Here is a 22,930-nt window from a genome sequence, read left to right as displayed (position 1 = left end):
AAATGAAATAAAGGGCAATCTTAAGGAATCACTCTTTTGTGATATGTGACAACATTTTTTCTTTTGTATTTATAAGACTTCTTTTCTAGTATTAAACTGTTTTTACAAGATAAATGATCAGCAACTGTTATAAAAAATGTGTAAACATTGCCCAGTATATTAAATGTTCTAAGTCATGGTCATAAAGTGTTTTAGAAAAGGTCTGTTTCAAGAGTTTCAGCAAAGGAATGTAGAGCATGTTTATATTTGCATACATTTTTTTATAAATTATATTATTACTAATAGACTGCATATTTGCATACATTTTCTTTTATAAATTATATTATTACTTATAGACTGTTGTATCAGCAATGATCCATCTCTGTATTATGTATTATGTAATATTATGTACTATATATTTTTCCGCCAAACGACGTTACGTTATTGTATGACGTTGACGTCACTTCCTTTGTATTTGTTTATATTAATGTACTACTGATGAAGGCTACGGCCGAAACATGTTTAGTACCAGAAACATTTAAATAAACAGTGACGTGTTTGTACGATTTATTTAATTTTATTAATGCATCGGACTATCGTACAATGGCATCTTCTGAAGATCCACGTTTACATCTCAAGAAGTTAGCGGTGAACCACATGAAAAGCAGTTTACACGCCCGTTTTCTACAAAATTGTATTAATTATGATATTGTTCCGACGGGTCTACGAATTTCACTCAAGGTCAGCGTAGGGAATGACTCCGCCGAACTTCAAAGTGATATTGACGCCTTGTTACAGAAGGTTAGTGTTGAAATTTGTGAGATAATTCGAGCCGACCATCTGCGGCGGGCACACAGCATTGAACAATCTATTGAAGATCTCAGAAAATCTTTACAACATGAACTTTCTAACAATGATTTCAATACAATGGTAAATGATATTTTCAAAGAAACAGAAGAAAAGCAGATTCTATCACGGACTCTAGATTACACGGATAAGAAACGGGACCGTTACGCCAAATATCTTGTTGTGTCTAAGTCACGTGACCGTGTCGTAACTATCGATCTTTTATCGAAGCGCCGAGGTTGTAAATTTGATGTACCCACTCACGTATTTTGTTAAATAATAGTTTCATTTCTAGACCGATTTTGACAATTTATATATCATTAGAAAGCTTACGTAACGTAGTTTTCAGATATATAAATATATATTAAGTTTTTCCTCTGATTTCGGCAGCCCGGCGAGTTATAACTTTAACTTTTGCTAATATCATACCGTTTTGGAGTTTTAGAATCTAGATTTACGATTGACATGTTCGTACTTAATACCGATTTGTAGCGTTTATATTTAGAGTTCAGTTTTAAAAATAACATCTTGCTTAGGAGAATAGAATTATGTATATGATAGAGAAAAAAATGGTTTAAAAATGAAAACAAGTTAGGAATGAAGGCGGAAAAAAGTAGCGCGCGGTCCTAACGAACCGAACTGATGCTAAGGTCTTGGCGATTATGCTTTTGTTTAGATACCGGCCATTGAATTTCCTTTGCCATGATTATTATATTTTTTATGAAATATATTGAAATATTTTGTTCTAGAGACATATCAATAAAGCTAAGTATTAATGAAGCTTAATAAATTAACGATTTCAGCTCTTGATTATAACACAGAAAGGGTGTTAATTTTATGATGAAACAGCGTATATAGCGGACCCTCTTGATATTTTTCGGCTTTGCATACTTCAAATATAATGGGTGTCAAAACATTCATCGTTTGTTGTTTATTATCAAAAAGGTAATTATGTAAAATTATATGAAATGTTATTAACCATAAATTATCAATTAATTAAAACTATTTAAAGATTCTTGAAAATCACGGTCAACTGTCTATGCATGTATATTGAAGTATCTTTATAAGTTAACAGAGTTATAAATATATAGAATTCTAAATTAAAACTCTGTATTATTTGTATTTTTCGGAAAGGTTATTAAACCCCGTTGTGGTCAAATGAGAATGCTGTTTTTAATTATGTTGTTCCGTACACTACCATACATTCTTTATAGGACTACGAAATGACGGAGTTTTTTACCGGTACCCGCTAAATACGTTAAATGTTAAGTATTAGATTTTTTTAAATGTTTAAAATGTACATGTATAGGTATTAAGCACTTATAATTATTATGATTAAGCTGGCTGACATCTATACAGTATTTAGTTTATGGCAATCTGTATGGGCAGATGACTATAAATGTTTTCAATACGCTACATATCTTATAAACGCAAACTTGAGTATTTGGCGTTACATTACTCCAAGAAATGACCACTAATACCACGAGAAGACATGGAGGTATCATAAAAAGTGTAAACTGACCAGACATTGCCACCTGTGGTTAGGGACCAATATACAAGTATAGGTCCCTGCTGTGGCGTATGACACCATAGTGTTATTTAGTATTGGTCGGCACAGTTTCTGATCATAACGAGATAATTGGTTTGTGCTGAACACAGGGGCAATAAAACCACAGATCTATCAATAAACAAGATTATTGAGATATCTTTTATTGAACACCGCAATAAAAATGCTCAAACCATGGACTCTAGATTACACGGATAAGAAACATGGCAACATTCTCAGAATCATCGCTGCTATATGTGTAATCAACTAACAATTCGTCTAAAAATAATTTATATATTTGAGTTGAAGACGATGTACTGTTGTATAAGTCTGAACAAACTATCTGTCTGCCTGTCTAAATCTAAGCCGTCATCGTCCCGGTGAAAAAAATCTGATTTTGATTAGTTGGACATGATGCCCTGATGTCAAAATACGAAATGACCCGCGTAACACCGACCGTGATTTTCAAGAATCTTTAATAAATTGATAATTTAAGGTAAATAACATTTCAAATAATTATACATAATTACCTTGCTGATAATAAACAGCAAACGATGAATGTTTTTGACACCCATTTTATTTCAAGTATGCATGCAAAGCCGAATAATATCGAGAGGGTTTGCTATATACGCTGCTTCATCATAAATTTAATCAATCAAAAGGATTAAAAGGTGGTGATAATTGCACATGATTATCTGCTCAATCAAGTAATGTCGTTTAAAATTAGGCACTGGGGGCAAATGTCCACTCCTAAAATAAGCACTGGGGGGCAAATGTCCAGATGCAAAATAAGCACTGGGGGGCTTATATCCTACCTGTCATTTCTTCTGGGGGGCAATTGTCCAAATGTTCATTTTTTCATTGGGGGGGGGGGGGGTTTGTCCTGGGGGGCTTATGTCTGGATCCCAAATTTAACACCCTTTCTGTGTTATAAACAAGAGATGAATAAACAAGAGATGAAATCGTTAATTTATTAAGATTCATTTATAATAAGCTTTATTGATATGTTTCGTGAACAAAATACTACAATATATTCCATAAAAATATAATAATATGGCAAAGGAAATTCAATGGCCGGTTTCTAAACAAAAGCATAATCGCCAAGACCGTAGCATCAGTTCAGTGCGTTAGGAACGCGCGCTACTTTTTCCCGCCTTCATTCCTTAATTACTTTCGTTTTTAAACAATTTTTTTTCTATCGTATTCAGAATTCTATTCTCCTAAGCAAGATGTAATTTTTAAAACTGAACTCTGAATATAAACGCTACAAATTGGTATTAAGTACAAACATGTCAACCGTAAATCTAGATTCTAAAACTCCAAAACGGTATGATATTTGCAAAAGTTAAAGTTATAACTCGCCGGGCTGTCGAAATCAGAAGAAAAACTAAATATATATTTATATATCTGTTTACTACGTAACGTAAGCTTTCTAATGATATATAATTTGTCAAAATCGGCCGAGAAATGGAACTATAATTTAACAAAAGACGTGAGTGGGTACATCAAAATGTATAACCTCGGCGCTTCGCTGTACGCTGATTGTAAAAGATCGATAGCCACAACACGTTAAAACGCGGGGTGGTAAAACATTAAATGTGTATTTCTTGTGTTTAACTCGCTATAAATCCATTAATAACAACGGGAATTTACTAAAAGTTATATTTTTTTGAAAGAGGAATTAATAAGCAACACGATAACGTACAAACCAATAAAATCGGATGAATAGTTTTTGCATGAGATTGAATTTACTACAGTAAGGGTCAAATACTCGATTCATCTCCTGTCAATATACACTCCGTGATTCTATTTAATAAACCCACGAAAAAAAGTTAAACATATTGAGAAATAAACAAATTAAATATAAACAAAAAGAAGTGAAAAAAGCGATCAGGGTAGAGAAAACGTCCACCAATAATTATTGTGGTAAATTTACTGGTGTGTAACCGGAACAGTACGGCAGAGGCTAATCGATTGACCGAAAACCAATGCAAATAATCGTACATCTTACATCTGGACGGACGTCTACTTTTGTATCTGTGTTCATCTTGTGTATTTGTGTCTCCAAACCTGTCCTGAGGGATCTTGGAACAGAGACATCTTTATTTTAGGTAAGTACTACCAGTATTTACTTCACTGGCGCTGCGAGCAATAATTTTTGCAACTTTCGCAGTTCCAAAAATTGAACCTTTGCGGGAAAATACCCGCCATTGTGGTTTGATTTTCTGATTGTTTCTGCTGTGGTATGACTCATTTTGTTGTAAAGATTGTGCAGAAACTGCACAATAGTGACATTTAATTTTGCATTTTATGAAAGTGCAACAATATTTTGATATTTGTGATATTTTTGCGATTTAGGCTTTCGCGGAAAATTGTCCGCCATCTTGTTTTTGCACATGTCGTCAGTCATTATTGACGATTGCATTGTGCATTTGTTCATTTATTCTATAAATTTTGTGAATTAACATTTTAGTTCATTATTCTGGAATAGTTGCATGGTTTCAGAATAGTTTCTGGACTAAACTTATTATTAAACAGTGAAAGTACGTGTACTTTCATGCATTTGTAAAACCCATCTTTAGTTTATCTGAAAATTTGAAGATTTATTCTTTTGAGATGTATTTTCATTATAATTCTTGATATTTCACTGGGAATTTTTAAATTTCCCGGATTTAACAACCAGCTATAAATAGCTCGGGATACCCCATGTTTCATTGGTTGTTGCCATGAGCTAACCGGAAACGGAAATCGTTCCATTGTTTACTTTCCGGTGATTGGAATTCCAGCAATTGCATCTATTGTTCATTGATATTAAGCGTAACTAATTATTGTAGTTAGTTGCGCTAGTTGATGTTAGAGTGCAATAGCAATTGCAGTTGATTTCAACCTGTATTTGTTTGTTTTTTTTAAACAAAAAATAAAAACTTGGGAAATAGTGTCATTTTCATTTAATTGTAAGAATATTACAAATATTGTCAACTTGCTTTATTGCTTCATAACATATTAGTATCATTACTGGTGTATGCATAGTTGAAACTGTAAATTTTCTGAGTGACTGGATATATTACAAGCATATTTTGGTTTACCGTAAAGCTTTTCTACTTCCTAAAGAGTGCACCTGTAGCAATACCGTATTTACTCTAAAGCAATTAGTAAATAATTTAGTACAGTAAACCAAATACACTGAAAAATATTTCAGTTTCTTTTCAAGCTAGTGCTATCAGGGTGATTAAAAACTTTGCCATTGATTGTTTTTGGAGAATAATCATTTAATGTCTTTGTTTCTACATTAGTTGTGTTCTAGCCTAGCCAGTGCATGAGTTCCTGCACCCGGAGGTATCTGACCTTGAGGGTACAGAGGAGACGTGCATTGCGGTCGGGCAGTCGCAGTGAGCAGAGGGACTATCGGTTCTCCGGCATCGCTGGGGATCGCGAAGTCGCAGTGAGCAGAGGGACTATCGGTTCTCCGGCAATGCTGGGGATTGCGCATAACCTGCATCATACTTTACCGGCAGTGTCTGGTTGAGTTGAAGTTATAGGTATAAACCCAATCCATTTCCTGTAATAGTTGTCAATTATCCTGGAGTCATTAAAATAATTGCATATCATTAAATACTATTCATACTGGGTCTCTATCAATACTGAGAGTTATCTACGGCTATAATACCCGGCATTAGATACTGGGTGTTATATTTTGGATACATAAATTTTTGGTGTTTATGGCCATTTGTTTTATTACATTTATGTCTATTTCATACCATTTTTGTGTGTCCATTTAAATCAGGTTGAGAAAAAGATTGACTATTTAGTATTGTTGCGTGATTGAAACCTAGTTCCTTCAACAATTTAATATTATTACACTGGAGTCATTTAGATAACCACACTCTATTGAACAATATTTATACTTGACCCTATTAATAATCACAATCACTAAAGAACAAATACCCGGTACCAAATACTGGGTGTTACATTTTCTAGTATATGTTATTTGAGTTGTGATGGCCATTAATTTGTTTAATTACACTTGCGCTCATTTGCTCCCATTTTGGATTGGGTGGAGAAAGAGTATTTATTGATTGAATGGTGGGGTGTGAGTGTGATAAATATTAAAATTAAAGTTTTTGTGAGCCAGGAATAGTTAGATAAATACTTGTTTGTATTAGTTTTACATATCATTGCATTTAAATTGCAAATGTGTGTGTGTGGTGTACTTCATTTGAAATACTTGACTAAACTTGGACAGTAAATTGACATTGACGGACCATGGCTGAGAGAACTATTGATTTAGGTTCAGCTTATTTTGAGGAAATAAAACCATTGCAACAAAATGTTCAAACACAAACACCATTTCCTCATCAGCACCCGTCGGCGCAACCAACTCAAGTACAGACACGACCAATTTCACAATCACAACAACCATTTCCTTACCAGTACCCATCTGTGCAACCAACTGGTCCGTACCCACAAATCCAACAGCCACACCCTGGGCAACCAATCCAGTTCCCACCATGGCTGCAAGGACCGCCACAAATTGCATTTCCATACATGCGGTACCCTTATCCACATTGGTATCCGGCCCAAGGACAGTTACAGCCTTTCACTAATATGGAGGGGCACCAAGGGATCGGAATACAAGCTGGTGTAACAAACCATGGATTCGCACCGGCAGGTACAAATGTTCAACAGGCAGGCTCAAATGTACAAACAAATGTTCAACCGTCAGGCACAAGTGTACAACTTAATGTTTTACCTGCAGGTACAAATGTACAGCCCAATGTTCAACCGGCAATTAAGGGCGTCATCGTTCCCGAACGAGAAAATGATGCTGGTCGAACCCACCGACATGATGACAGACGACAAAGGTTGATCCAACAACCAAAGACACTTGTGTATAGTGGAAAGGGTAGTTTGAAGTTGTTTAAAAGCAAGTTTAACCGCTATGTGGTGGTGAATGATTGGAGTGAAAGGGAGAAGAAGGATCATTTGTGCTTGTGTCTCACTGACACGGCGAGGGATTACCATACACTTATTACCGATAAGACACCAAATATTACCTACAACGCAATCATGGAGAAATTGGAGAGGCGTTTTGGTTGCCAGGAACTCCACGAAACAGCCATGATTAAGTTATTATCAGAAGACGAGATTAAAGAGGGTGACCTCCCACTCGCAGAGAGCATGCCGAAAACAAATGAAGTCCCTGAAGACAGTAACAAGTTCAGCAGTTTTTATTCGTCCGGCTATGTTACGGCTAACCAGTCTGTGGAAGTCAGCCCGGCCAGAGTACCTGTGAAGCAGCAGATTGATATACCTGTTCATTCACCCAACAATCAGACAAGGGCAGGTAATGTCACGTCTCGGGCCAGCACTTCATCCATCTGCTCTGCGACAAACAGGGGCTCATGCCGCACCAACATGAGTTTCAGTCACATGCAGGACAGCCTCTCATCTGATCTACACTCAGAGATGGATGAAATTGAGATGGACCTGAACAACGTCTCCAAGAGGAACCTGATGGGCGTATACAAAGACGTGATACAAGAACGAGATAAGTTAAAGTCGACGATGATTCAGTGTCAAGACCGCGCTTCCCGACGTATCTCGGAGCTGAAAAATCAAATAGCCATGGAAAAGCAGGCAAAGAGAGACCTGGTGGTGAAAGTCAACCAGGAAATAGAAGACAAAGTAGGGATAATAGAACTCTTGAAAGAGAGCAAAGAACAGCAGGCGGCTATGCTCACTGATAAAGCACGCGTTGACCAAGAATTAAGGGAGCTGCAAGCCCAGTTTCAAAAACTGCAGAGTTCCATCGAGAGTAAATTACAGCAGCAGGTACAACAGGCACGGGAGATGATAGAACAGTTAAAGAAAGACAGACAGATAGCTATTGCAGAGCTGAAGCAGCAAGTGCATGAGGAGATGGAGAGAAAAGATGGAGAAATCTTAAGGTCAAGGTCAGAGGCACAATCACTTGGTCACGAAAACATGCAGCTGAAGAAATGCATTGAACGGTTGGAGAAAGTTTCAACAAATCAGTTGGAGAAAGCCCGTGTAAATCAGTTGGCGAAAGCTCGTGCAATCTTCAAGCGTTTGAAAGCAGAGAAGTCGGAGGCGATTGCTAAGAGGAAGTCGAGACTGACGGAGAACAAAATGAAAGTGGAGAAGGAGAACCTGCAGAAGCAGGGCAATGACTTCCAGAATATGGAACGAGAAGTTAACCAACTGCAAACGAGACTGGCACAAAGTGAGGAAAATTTCAGAAAGATGAATGAACAACACAACCACACAATTCTGGAGAGAAGTGAGTTGGATATGTTGATCCATCAGATGCAGGTTGAGGCCGATAGACAGAAGGAGGAATACGAGAGACCGGTAGGTGAAGCTGGTCACATGTCAGATGCTAGTCTTGCCCAGTTGGCTGCGTACCATGAGAAAGATGAAGCTGAGATGCAGACCCAGCCTCAGACCAGTGCGCAGGAGAAGGCTGAAGAACATGCAGCAGACCATCAGGAGGTAGTCAGTGGATAAAAGGCTCAGATAAAGGCTGCTAGTGGAGACCAAGCGAGGGTCAGTGAGTCAGCCAGTCAGGCCACTGAGTTACAGAAGGCTCCGGAAGGGGGGCAAGTGCAGCTGGACAAACTCATCATCACACTGAACACTCCCAGAGCAGACCTCTTTCTCAAAGAGCAAGAGCTGGAGCAAAGTAGCATGGAGTTCAGGACAAAGATGGTTAATCATAGGGCAGGTGCAAAGAATGGCAATCATGATGTTTTGGCCAGGAAAACCATCGTGGGTGAGTGTAACAAGTATCACCTGGATCTTGATTTGGAGGACGTAGATGATGTGATCCTCTTAACAAAAACATGGAATAAAGGACATGACAAGACTAGGGAAATATGGGATCCGGGTATAGTCAATACGGAGGAAGTTATGAACAAGGTGGGTGATCCGGTCTATATGCTGGATACTTCACACTAGAAAGCGAAATAACAAACTTTATGTGGGTGATCCGGTCTATATGCTGGATACTTCACACTAGAAAGCGAAATAACAAACTATATGTGGGTGATCCGGTCTATATGCTGGATACTTCACACTAGAAAGCGAAATAGCACAAACTATCTCTGGGTGATCCGGTCTATATGCTGGATGTCACGCACTAGAAAACGAAATAATACAAACTATCGGTTAAATGGGACGGACCGGGGATGGTGACACGGCTAATAATTATCTTCTTATCTATACATGCATACTTACAGAATTCACACTTTAGCCGTCTTTCACGCTCTGCATTGTTAAATGATCGCAATCAGTCAACAATGTGACGGATATCAAAAACATTAAATACATGTCACTTAAATGTCACACACATAGAACAAGAAACGGAAAATAAACTGTGTTGTATCTTAATATTATTTTATTTAGTTATTTTCTTGCATAAGAATGTGGTCAAAACAAGGAAGCGTGATCGTTTGAAAATCTGTCAGGTAACTTATCTCCCAAGTCAGGAAATTGACCGACCGACTGGACACTTAGCTGTTGACAGTGATGTAACCTATTGTGTGTGTAGACAGCCAGATGACGGTTTTATGATCGAGTGCGATTGGTGTGATGAGTGGTTTCACGGGAGATGTGTGAATGTGAGTGAGGAAGAAGGTGTGAGAATAAAGAAGTATAAGTGTCCGAATTGTTGTAAGACGTAACTCGCTCGTGTGCTTGAAAATTTAGTTTTATAATGGTTATAGGTTTTAGCATGTCTGAATCCGGCTCTGTTGCTGGAGAATATAAAAAGTGTGTCAATTAGCTAGTAGATAATTCTGTTAGACAGTACATTTAAGTTTATGATATGCACTTGTAAAATAACATGTTTTAAAATACCATGTATTCTTCCTTTAGTTGATTTGTGTGAAGTATTGTCTTAACTATGACTACTGTATCAAGATCATAATGTTTAATCTGTTGATAAAAGGAATATTTGGAGTAAATGCTTTTATATTATTTCGAAATAACTTGTTAATATTAAATGTGATTAGGAGAACTCTTAAGTATAATTTTAAGTTACAGAAATTATAATTGGCTTTCTACAACAAATTGTTTATTATTAATCTTCATTATACTTTGTACAATTTTGGCACATGCTAAATTATATAGCAATTGTTCATACTTTGTGTACACCTTTAAACCATTTCAGTAATAATGGATTTCTTATAGATTACCCAGTCTTGAAATTACTTCACATATTTTCAAGGAAGTACTGTTACCATTTGACTTGATAATATATTAATGTTGATGTTTAGTGGATTATATATGCTCTCCATTATTGCACAATGTAACACGAAAAGTGGTTTTAATTATAATATACATGTAATGTAAAATCTGTAGTTGAAGAAGTATGTTAAGAATTCAGAGTTTTATAGCCTTTAATGCTCCTTGATCTATTATGGAATATTATAACAAAGCCATTGTTACATTAGAAACTGATCTGACTACTGAATATGCACTAATTAATGTCAGTTAAAAACATGCTTTTTTCATTGCTTGATTGATTTCTAATAAGCCACATGCAAATTACATGCACGTGTGTTTTAATTGCTGATGTTTGCTAAGATATTCTGATTAGTTTCTTATTATGCTGTGGTGTGTTTTCTCATTTTAATGGGTACTGGGTACTCCAGAAATTCATCTTGGGCAATACAATTAGGATGCAAATTTTCCCAATTCAAGAATAAAAATGTCCAACTCGACACAATAAAATAGTTGGATGTATTGAATTTCACAGTTTTGATCATGTTTCAGGGCAATTTTGTAAAACATACTTCAGAACCACATATGGTTCTTAAGGCACTTTGGTTCCATGTTTAACTAGTACCAGTACTATTCTGAAAGGCTGAGAAAATACACTAATTCTTTTGGAAATGTACACAGATACATGTCTGTCTGTAAATTGTATAAACACGAGATTATTGATGTACAACTTCATTCGGCAAACGGGCTGAGTGTTGTTTTAATATTATTTGATTAAAAACAATATGAATCTGGCAATAAGACCTTAAATAAGCATTATCACAGAAAAGACACTAGTGATGTTCCTACCTTTTTACACTCCGGATTTATCTGGAGGCTACATAATTTTTATATAACGACTTAACGTACATTTATATATGTTCAGGATAATTACTCCGGTGAAAGGCTGGAGGTATCAATCCCACCATTTGTCTGTTTAAGCCTGCATTTGTCTTGCTGCAGGTGTTAGAAATCAAGATTCTTAAAACTACCCTGTGCGGCTGCTGAGAATGTCATCTTCCTCCAAGCTTGAGGTTTAATGCAAGCTGAAAGTGACCGAAGACCGCTGGTTACGACATGACTTTTCAACAGGGTTTATCCGACATAATTGTGGTCATGTTCTCCAGTTACATCCGAAGCAATTGGAGGACAAAAATTCCTTCATACGTTGTTATCCCTATTTGTACTCACAATATGGGTTCAAAACCAAAGATGAAGGGAAGAGGAGGAGAAATAGCATGGGGTCATTAGGAAGAATGGCGTCCGGCGAAAGCTGGAAGTTGAGAAGCCTCCTATAGGTAGTCATGTACCATGGCCAGCTGGACGACTGAGAACTTTCTCGGGTCTACTGTTTGGATTTCTTGCCTTACCAGAAGCTATGGCATCTTAGGTCCCGCCAACTGTTTCGCTGGGAAAAGTAAGGGTGGAGAGCACCTCAGTGGATGAAGTGGAGCAGTGTAAAGATGTTCCGCCAATTAAGGCTGAAGTCATTCCTGTTTCCAGCGACTCGGAAACGGAGGAAAAGGCTCCGGGGAAGGGGGGCTTCGACTCCGACTCCGAATGGGAGAGATCAAGATAGAGAAGGCTTCTGGGGACGACGAAGTGCTGCCCATGGAAACCGAAGTCCTTTCGGTTATAGCGCAGGAAGATGACCTGTCAACTTCTTCTGTCTTCACTGCGTTGGACGAAGTGGGACAGTTCTCCGTCGTTGATGAAGTGGGGTAGTGTGAAGACACCCCGCTGATCAAGACAGAAGTAATTTCTGTTTCAAGCGACTCTGATACAGAAGAACGTGCTCAGGTGCAAGGGGACCCCGACCTTGGTTGGAGTCTCTAATACTGGGGTAACTAGGGTCCCGGTCGAGGCTGGGAACTTGGCACCATTTGTAATTCCAACACAGGTGTTTACCAATAATTCCTATGTTGCGAGGGAGCCACGGAAAAGGAGTTATCAGATGAGGGAGGAACCAGCCGAATCGACACCAGTTTTGCCAGAGTGTGTGCCGGTGAGGAAAGTCCTGAAACCCTCAGTTTGGACCAGACTGGGTAATCGCATGGAAGAGCCCATGAAAAAGAAACGATCGTCCCGTTGTCCGTTAATGGGATGTTCGTCAGATTCTCGCCATTTAAGCCGACATGTCTACCAGAGGCATCTTCCAGAGCGATTTCAGCTAGGTAATTTGGCAGATCCGGCTTGGCAGGTAGCTCGGTTGCTAGGGCTTAGATGGCTCGCTCTGCAGATCGTCGGAGACGATCGGCTTGGTACCCTGCTGGACTTTGCCCATAAGCATGACTTAGGAATCAACGCGGAGGTGTCTCTATCTGAAGTAGATAGACAGTGGTTGTCCGAGTTCGCCCGTCAATCAGGATGGCCGGAAGTGGACTTCGACATTCAACGTCTGAACTCGCAGGCTCTTCTTGCCTATTGGCGTGTCCTTGTCGGTCTACTGAAACACATTCCAAGGGATCGACAAGTTTACTTCTTCAACCTGGACAATCAGCGTACCTCTAGTACCGTCCCGGCTGTGGCTGGGTTACATGTTCAAATCCCTGACGTGGAGCATCCAAGTACCCCGACACCCCCGGTTGTGGCAGTGACGGAACCTGCAGGAAGTGGAACGGCTCATGCTGTTTCTAATGTACGGAACATGTCTGTTAGGGAGTATCTGGCAGTATCCGGACAGGCAAACCTTTCGTTGGCTAGGGGGAACACATCCCAGGCGTCAGGGCGACCAGTAACGACCAGGATTTCGGCCTTCGATTCTCATTTTCACCTGGACCGGTCTCTAGTGAAATTGGGTATGCCGTATTACTCAGATATCCGGACCATTCTGGATTCAGATGTAGGGATCAGACCCCAAGTTGAAGTGGATGTGGTAGGAGGTGTCCTGATCTATTGTGACCCCGAACCGAACCAGCAGATACTTGGGGGCTACAGGAGGAAGTTCTGACAAGGATACTAGAGTTGTCATCCCCTTGTCAACCAATCATCCTTCATATCCGGGATGGGGAGGATCGGCAGTCCGGAGTGCTCTATCTGGAATGTCTTGAATTATTAAAGCCCAATGTTGCTCGGACGCAGAAAGTGGTGCTGCATTGTTTCACCGGCGCGCAAGAGGTAGTGGTCAGCTGGTGTAAGGCATTCCCTAATTGTTTCTTCAGTACTCAGGACAAGCCCGGCTTTTCACGGAGGCGCAGAAACAGGCAGTCCGGAGGGTCCCGGCAAACAGGCTGTTGAACGAAACTGACTCGCCATACTTTCAACCAGCTGGGGCTCAGATGTGCACTCCATCCTTTTTAGGGGACGTGGCCAACGTTATTGCGTCATATCGGGATAGCGAGTCAGGGACGTGTGCCAGCTGACCTTGAGGAATTCTACTCAACTGTTTGGGCTAGAAATAGCATAATATAATATGACATTTGTTCGGCCAATTATCGAATTTTGAATATGGAGTTTAATATTTTAATGTTTAGAACATTAATTTTAACAGAAAGGAAACACAACTGAAGTGTATAGACAATGAATGGAAGTGAAAGTTTGGAAAAACTCCGTTGTTAAATATATGTTTAAAGAAAAACTATATGCTGGGCACAATTTACTCATCTAGTCTGTTCTAGTGGACAATTACTGGAGCATTGCAGAATTGAATACAATATAAAGTATCAACAGGGCCCGGAACTTTAGTGTAGGCCAAATTTTGGATGAAGTAACAAGTTACCAAGACTGAAAAAGGACTATGTCTCTTTCCCGTTGGATAAAATGGGGGAGAGTGTGGTAAATTTACTGGTGTGTAACCGGAACAGTACGGCAGAGGCTAATCGATTGACCGAAAACCAATGCAAATAATCGTACATCTTACATCTGGGCGGACGTCTACTTTTGTATCTGTGTTCATCTTGTGTATTTGTGTCTCCAAACCTGTCCTGAGGGATCTTGGAACAGAGACATCTTTATTTTAGGTAAGTACTACCAGTATTTACTTCATTATTGTAACACCAAAATACAAACTAAATCAACGGTTGATACTGATCATAATGAAGGTTGGCACACAGTCGCAGGAAAGCAAAATTAACCAAACAACAATCTGTTCCAAATCAGAAACGGGAAACAGGAAACGTATTCGTTCAAAAGGCCCAAGTGGAACAAAACCGAATAAAAACTCCTGAGAAAAATAGCACAACTACAATTCTCAATCCAGGAAAAGAATCTATCTGCTCAGATACAAAATCCATATCTTCAAAAAACGAGCGTACCCCGGGCACAAAGATGTCTTACCGAGAGGCCGTAATCAACGGGGCTACAAAAACAATACTGATGAAGGAACACGAAACATCACTTATTCACACAATGGAAATTTTAATAAAAACAGTGAAAGACCTGATTGTCAAATCAAACCAAAAACAAGACGTTTTGCAAAATTTAAAAACAGAAAGGAGTACAAGAAATTTCAGAAAAGAAAGAAACACATTCAGCAGGGTAAGGAAACAGTTTTAAATTTATCAGACCGTATATTATCAGACACTGAATACATTCTTTTAGGAAAAGGTTTAGGCTTTTGCCCTCGTATAAAATCTCATGATAAAGTTAAATTAGCGGAAGAAGTTTTTCTTTTTACCAGAAGATTACGTTTAAAAGAATATTTTGCCGACTATAATAAAACAGATATACACAATACTACTGAAAATGATGAATATATACACCTGCCGTTTTTTAACAAGATACCATCTACATTTACACCTCCTAGTGGAAGAGACATATTTCTTGATTTTTACATAGAAGCCATTACAAATGAAATTCTACATAATGATAAGAAGAAACGGTTCCGACCAAATATCTCCAAAGACCAACTACAAGCCTTGAAAAATTTAGCACATGATCCTAATATTGTTATTAAAAAAAGCCGACAAGTCAAATACTATTGTAGTAATTAATAAAAATAAATATATTGAAGAAGTTACTCGTCAATTAAACGATGAGCATTTCTACAAAAAAGTGAACAACAACCAACACCAGTCAGCGAATGAAAATATCCAAAAATGTTTTGAAGAAATAGAGAACAACAACCCCGGTATAAGTAAGCAGTTTGACTTATTTCCAACTAATATCCGTAATCCCCAGTTCTACATTCTGCCAAAGACACACAAGCCATTTGATGCCAGTCTTCCACTTGGATATCCTGGTCGGCCCATCGTGTCTGCATGCAGTTCCAACACGGAAAATATTTCTAAATACTTGGACTATGTTTTAAATCCAGCTATGCAGCATTTACCATCGTATGTTAAAGATACAACAGACTTTATTAACAAGATAAAAATATTAAATTGAAAAAAGATTGCTACTTTGTAACCTTTGATGTATCTTCTTTATACACTAACATTCCCCATAGTGAGGGAATAGATGCTTGTAAATATTTTTTAAGAAAAGAAACTATAAATAACCATGAAAATGTTGATGATGTTGGCAAACTTTTGCAATTTGTTCTTGAAAATAACAGTTTTGATTTCAATAATGATACTTATTTACAAACTATGGGTACTGCTATGGGAAGTCCTATGGCACCGTATTATGCTTCCCTTTTTATGGGTAAATTTGAGGAAGATTTTCTTAACAATACCTCTATTAAACCATATATTTGGCTTAGATTTTTGGATGACATTTTTATGATATTGAATGACTCTTTAGAAGATTTAAACACTTTTATTAATAATTTAAATAACTTCCATTCAACCATAAAATTTACCTCTCATATATCTCAACAGTGTGTATCTTTCCTTGATGTTTCTTTATCAAAAAGTGAACTAGACACTTTGGTTACAAATATTTTTTGTAAACCCACTTATATGCATTTATACTTAGATTTTACGTCATCTCACCCCATGTCCTGTAAGCGGAGTATTCCATACAGTCGGGCAAAGCGCTACAGACGTATTATTTCTGATGATGATGTATTCAATCAGTCCTTATCTAGTTTATTTAAGTATTTTTAAAGTAGAAATTATCCAACAAATGTTATTGAAAATGGATTTTCTCAAGTGAAAAATATGACACAAATACTGGGATTTGTTCAGATTATCAAACAAGGAAAGTGTTAAGTCTTTACATTCATTTAAACCTATTTTGGCCTATAAAAGACCTAAGAATATACGTAACAGCCTTGCAAGATGTTCAGTGTCTTATAACAGTACTGATATTCATTTATCGGGTCAATGTAACCGACCAAGATTTACACATTGCAATAATATAAACATATGTTCAAGTTTCAATAGTAGTGTTACTGGTTTATCGTATGATTTACGCTATGATGTTGATTGTACTTCGCGCAATGTTATATATCTTATTACATGTAAAAATTGTAATAAACAATACGTTGGACAAACTAATCAGAATGTTTCCCGCAGAATGAATAGCAATAGATTTGATATCAGAAATTGTTCAATAAATCCTATTTCACATGTTGCTACACATTTTGGATCTACTGACAATGATTGCACTTTATCAGATTTCTCCTTTGTACCAATTGATGTTGTTCAAAACAATCTAGACCGTTTATGTAAAGAAACATATTGGATACACAAATTAAAAACTATGATTCCTAACGGGCTAAATAATAAACTGCTGTATGACATATAGAACATAAACATAATTTACATATACATTTGATGTTTGTCTATTACTTTTTTTTTTTTATATAAATTATATTATTACTAAAAGACTGTTGTATCAGCAATGATCCATCTCTGTATTATGTATTATGTAATATTATGAACTATATATTTTTACGCCAAACGACGTTACGTTATTGTATGATGTTGACGTCACTTCCTTTGTATTTGTTTATATTAATATACTACTGATGAAGGCTACGGCCGAAACATGTTTAGTACCAGAAACATTTAAATAAACAGTGACGTGTTTGTACGATTTATTTAATTTCATACATGCATTTAGTAGTATAAAAATATCGTTAACTCAAGATGTTATGTTTTCACTCTATGGAACATATCAAAGGCAAAAGATATTGATCGATGACGGTAGAGAAATACACGGTGTTGTTAAAATGAGTTTTCTTCTTATATTAATATAATGCCTAAGATATTTCATGCAATACTTAGTTCTTAATATTGTAGAAGAAAGGAATATTATTTACATGTCCTGAGCAATGTCTTGTCAAAGATCTAAACAAGAATTTGAGTAAAGACTGGCATTTTAGTTTAACATAAACAAACATTAACATGAATATTTTCATAAACATGTAAACAATTCCATTATAATTAACAGAAAAAAACTGAATAATATTATCCAGAATTTACCGTGTCATGCGAAAATGGCGATAATGCCATATGCAGCCAGCGTCATTCCAGACCAGCCAGCATAGTCAACAGTCTGGTCAGGAGCTACGCTGCCCATTAGAAATTCGCGCATGGTGTCGTGGTACCATCAGTGAACAGAGTAGGTCCTGTCCAGACTGTGCAGATGCGTAGGCTGGTCTGGAATTAGGCTGGCCACATATGGCAAAATACCTCTATTTGTCTTATGCGGATCAATTGTTGGTGCTTATCAATTATACCTCTTCAAAAGGTGTATCCCAATTTAAATGAATTGGCCTTTATTTATTATAAGACAGACCCCTGGCTATAAGCAAAACTTAGTACATGTACGAGGCGAGAATCAGTCAGATGTATGGCCATAGGTTTGTACTTTTTGGGAAGGTTAAAACTGAATGTGGCTATTGTTCTGACTAAAATTGTGTTTATGTCATTTACTTGTCAATCCTTACAAATACTCGTCAGTCTCAATGACATTCTCACGAAGTAGCTATTCAATTGCCATCTGATACAGGATGTATATCTTATTGAAGCTTGAGAAGATGTTAACAGATGTTATGCCCCCTGGATCGAATGATCGGGGGTTTATTGTTTTTGGCCTGTCTGTCTTTAATTGTAGGTGTGTGTCTGTGTGTCTGTCCCAAAACTTTAACCTTTGTCATAACTTTTGCAATATTAAAGATAGCAACTTGATATTTGGCATCTATGTGTATCTCATGGTGCTGTACATTTTGAAGATCAGAAGACTTTGTAAAATGCTTTCAAAGTTCATGCAAAACATATACATGTACTTATGAGTGGTATTAATAAGTACGCGGTTTATTTTATCATTTAACCTTGGAACAATTTGGGATAAATTCTACAATAAAATTTTACTGCATATTCTTATTTGTGAAAGACCGGTGCATTTAACATGAAACCTTTTTGATTTTGTATTCCTAACGTTAAAACAGGATTGCGGTGAAAGTAATTTATTCCATTTTTAGTTAATAATTATGGACAAAATCTACATAAACATTTGACCAGTTTTTGAAAACATAGTTTTCTTTGGCTTTCTGTCCCGTCTTGTGCAATGATTTCACGTCAATTGATTGGAGTATTCAATCATGTGAGATTCTGATCCACTGAATTATCGATCAATAAATGGCCAACACAATCCTTGAATGGGCAGTACCCTAAATGCATTCGATTTCACAATGCTGTGTTCTGAATGTGTAAGTAAGAAAATATATGTGTGAGTTGATCATTCTTTTTATTGTATTATTTGAAATGTATTGTAATTATGTTATGAAAATATTAGGTTGTTAAAATTTTATATGATAAGGTAAATTGCAAATAAATGTATTATATGTGCTTATGTATTGCTTAAATTTTTATAAAAAATGACCAAGTAATATAGTATATTCGTTGATTGCATAAACCAGTTCATTTTTTATTGCTCAAGTAATTTTTCCATGGGCCTTAATTTCAACTTGCGATTTTCTTATATTTTTTCTTATAACCGATATCCGAAGCTAACACTATTTCACGTTCTTATCTGTTAAGCGAAAAAACTGACTGGTGTATGCTATGAGAGAAAACACACACCTACATAATTGATCTTGACTTTTATTCAATTGAATGAGAGTCAACAGTTATTGTTATACATTAATACACGTTATCTACCATACATACCGTATGTTAAAATATAAACAATATCAAATTACAGCTGAAAACAACAAAAGAGAAACCAACGTATAGTACATGGTCTTCTATTTATGACTAAGAACCAGTAACCATAAAGAAGTATACAGCCATTGAGCACACATCTAAAACACAAATAATAACGATGGTAACGGGCGATTCAACGCCTTTTAAATTAAAATTAGAAATTTCATTTTCAACCAATACAAGTAAAAAACAAGTCACTAAAATACACATTTAGCTGTTATAATGTATAGGCAATAGACGTCGTTTTATTTATGTTTACACCTGCACAAGAGCTGCTTACAAGTTTGTCTGAACCTTTTGTCTCTCACACCATAAATCAGAGGATTTAATGCGAAATTAAGGTAATACGAACGCAGACCGAACTTGTACATCGCGCGCCCTATATCGCTTAGATTATCTACAAAATTTGTGTCAAATTGTCTTATTAACAATATAACAATCAGTGGTAAATAACTTGCGATAAACGCCAGAGAAATTTGAAACATAATTATTGCCGTCCTATTCGCATTCTTCTGTTTTGCGTTGGTCCCATTTTCGCGTGATCTGTATGTGACGTCATTGACGGTCGTCGTTGTGTTAACGGTCGTCGTTGAGAAAGTTCTGGACAGAAAGGAAATGGGTCTTGTTGATAATGACAACATGGAACCGAGAACAAAATGTCTATTTGATTCCTGTGGATGTCTCTTGGTATCCGGCTTTAAACTTGATTTTGTTTCCATACCGGGTAAACACTGGTTGTCAGACTCAGAAATCATGACGTCACTGGTTTCGGAAGTCACATTGTTACACAGAATCTGCCGTTCAGCCATGTTCATAACACATTCACTGTGGATAGGGGTGCTTGTAGTCCGACCTCTCAGATAATTCGAGCGTCTTGCGTTGTGGCGTCTTACTCCACGAACTATAAGACAGTATAGCGTAATTATCCCAAACAGCGCACCGAAGAATAAAACGGCGAAAAGCACGTTGTTTATCAGCGGGAACACTGTTTTCCTCATAGCCTCCGTTTCGACGCACTGTGACACGGTGATGTTGTATTGCTTGTTATACGAACGCTGAATTCCGTAAATAACCGGAGATATCCACGAGATCGCGAGTCCAATCCCAGCTGAACACACGCACATTATAAAGGACTCCTTTTGCGAAATCTGCCACAGCAATGGTCTACACACTTTACGGTACCTATCCGTCGCTATACATAGCAGCAGCAATCCGGACGTCAGCGTCGGCCACGTACTTAAGAAGACGTTCGCCTTGCAAACCCAGGCTCGCTGGAAGTTGAGCTCTCTCAACAACGTGAAGCATTCAAAGGGAACCACGACTGCACAGGCAATGAGACTGATCAGGGACAGGCAGAGAACGAACGTGCGGCAGTTCGAGCGGCCGTATTTCTTCCGGTAGACGTAGAATACCAAAATATTGCCGATAGTGCCAGAGATGCATATTATTAACAAGTACACAAGTAGCGGAACCTGTCGCAGAACCTCCTTTCTGCTCACTTCCTCGAGTATAATCTGTTCTATAAAGTCAGTTTCTGACATTGCGTTATTTTCTATAGGTTTCCTGCCAGAAAAGAAAACAACCAACAAACAAGGTTCATTTAAATTCGGTAACATACACAATATCATTCACAAACTTCACAAGTGTAATCACGAATGACCTTCAGAAGTGTTGGCACATGTACTAAAGTTCTCTTGTCGCATTAATTATGGACCAGATAACTTCTTCTAGCTAAAATAGGTTCAAACTGTTAGTTTCAGACATCGTGTTATATGTCATAATTTCTGTTCAGAATTAAGAAAAAATCGTTCACTGTTATTCCACAGTACACTGTATCATTCGCAAATGCCACAGGTATAATTTACGTATGCCTTTCAGAAATGAATGTTCACTTAATCGAATCCTCTCATAAGTTAGCTTATAGCGTTAAACATTCCATAAATCATAAAAGGAAACAACCCCTCAAGACAAGTATGCATGTAACAGTTCAGATTTCGTATATAGCCCTGTTTTCAGTTGTTCGCGTGCGAACAACTAAGGTTTTCAGCAAGTTTTGACAGCCAACTTTGCTGATGACCCAAAACCTGATCTCTGCCGAGATACGCACCCAGAAATTATTCGCGTTGTTACAGTTCTTGAACTACAATAATTTACATTTTGAAACATAATATGACTATCGTGTTAAATGAAATAGTTTTGAAAGGATCATTTATATAAAAAGTCAAAAAACAATTTTAAGCTATACGTGTCGCGGAAGAGTAAGTTTATGAATGATTAAAATAGTCCACTTTGCGCTACGTCAGACAAGTGGTATTTTTCCGCAGCACAGTTCATTCCTATTCCTAGGCTATTAATAAATCAGGGGAAATAAAACGTTTGCTGAACTGCAATGGGATGTCGTGATCGCAATTCACTATCATGCGTCTTTTGCGTTACTCATTGATAGCACTTAACTGATTTCTGATAGTACAGCGGGAGGGGGGATCTGATATGGCTGGGAAATATTCGATGGTTCGCGATAGACTGATCCCCGAGTTAGAAAACCCCACTTATCACTCCTGTACAAACAACGCCGGTCCATAATATCAACCAATGGTAGCTTGATTTAAATAATAGCGGTTCATACGTTGTGTGCTTTTGAAAGCATTATAAACACACATTTAGCTGATTTATTTTCTGTTTAACGAGAAACAAACGGATTAACTTAATACATGTTTACTAAGTGATCAATAGAACCATTATTTCATTATGTAAAGCAAACAAAAAATTAAAAGGAAAACGATTTATTTTAATATGCACATACATTTTATTTCATTATGTTTTATAATGATACGTAATACGCTATTAATTAAGAAAAGTTTGACATTCGGAAATAAATTATACATATTCGCTTATACTCATTACGCTAAATTCATTGGAGACGAACAAGTGACAACAACAACAACCTTTATATAATTTGAATTATTTAAAAAAAACGTATTTTTTTCTTACTTTTTTGGCTATGGGCTGGGAGGGGGGGTAGAGGAGTAACACGTTATTGTTAATACATGAACATGAATAAAGATTAAATTGAAAGAAATCAATTGAAGCATTACATTTCTTCCGAGAAACACTATGAAGAAAATAAATGTGGTTTGCTTGAGAACTTTATTCAATGCTCGTTGATACCAACACAGTTATTATTAAAATTATGTTGTGGTTCATTCTTTGTTAAACTGAAACAAATCGACGGGTTCACTCA

General features: G+C 37.1%; 2 protein-coding genes across 2 annotated transcripts; one reads left to right on the top strand and one right to left on the bottom strand.

Annotated features, from left to right (window-relative positions):
* The first annotated feature begins 342 nt into the window (after positions 1 to 342).
* On the top strand, positions 343 to 19,332 carry LOC127862502 (uncharacterized). Its single transcript, XM_052401650.1, has 4 exons — positions 343 to 780; positions 4,048 to 4,482; positions 5,665 to 5,910; positions 11,618 to 19,332. Exon 4 carries the CDS (start codon positions 12,609 to 12,611, stop codon positions 13,602 to 13,604), a length of 996 nt encoding a protein of 331 aa, XP_052257610.1. The 5' UTR covers positions 343 to 780; positions 4,048 to 4,482; positions 5,665 to 5,910; positions 11,618 to 12,608; the 3' UTR covers positions 13,605 to 19,332.
* A 239-nt stretch (positions 19,333 to 19,571) lies between these two features.
* On the bottom strand, positions 19,572 to 21,585 carry LOC127862528 (uncharacterized). Its single transcript, XM_052401691.1, has one exon. It carries the CDS (start codon positions 21,315 to 21,317, stop codon positions 19,935 to 19,937), a length of 1,383 nt encoding a protein of 460 aa, XP_052257651.1. The 5' UTR covers positions 21,318 to 21,585; the 3' UTR covers positions 19,572 to 19,934.
* Positions 21,586 to 22,930: the final 1,345 nt, after the last annotated feature.

Source organism: Dreissena polymorpha, chromosome 16 (assembly GCF_020536995.1).
Source record: "Dreissena polymorpha isolate Duluth1 chromosome 16, UMN_Dpol_1.0, whole genome shotgun sequence".
NCBI classification, from domain to species: domain Eukaryota; kingdom Metazoa; phylum Mollusca; class Bivalvia; order Myida; family Dreissenidae; genus Dreissena; species Dreissena polymorpha.
Note: the sequence above shows the minus strand (reverse complement) of the source record. Positions and strands in the feature narration are given on the sequence as shown.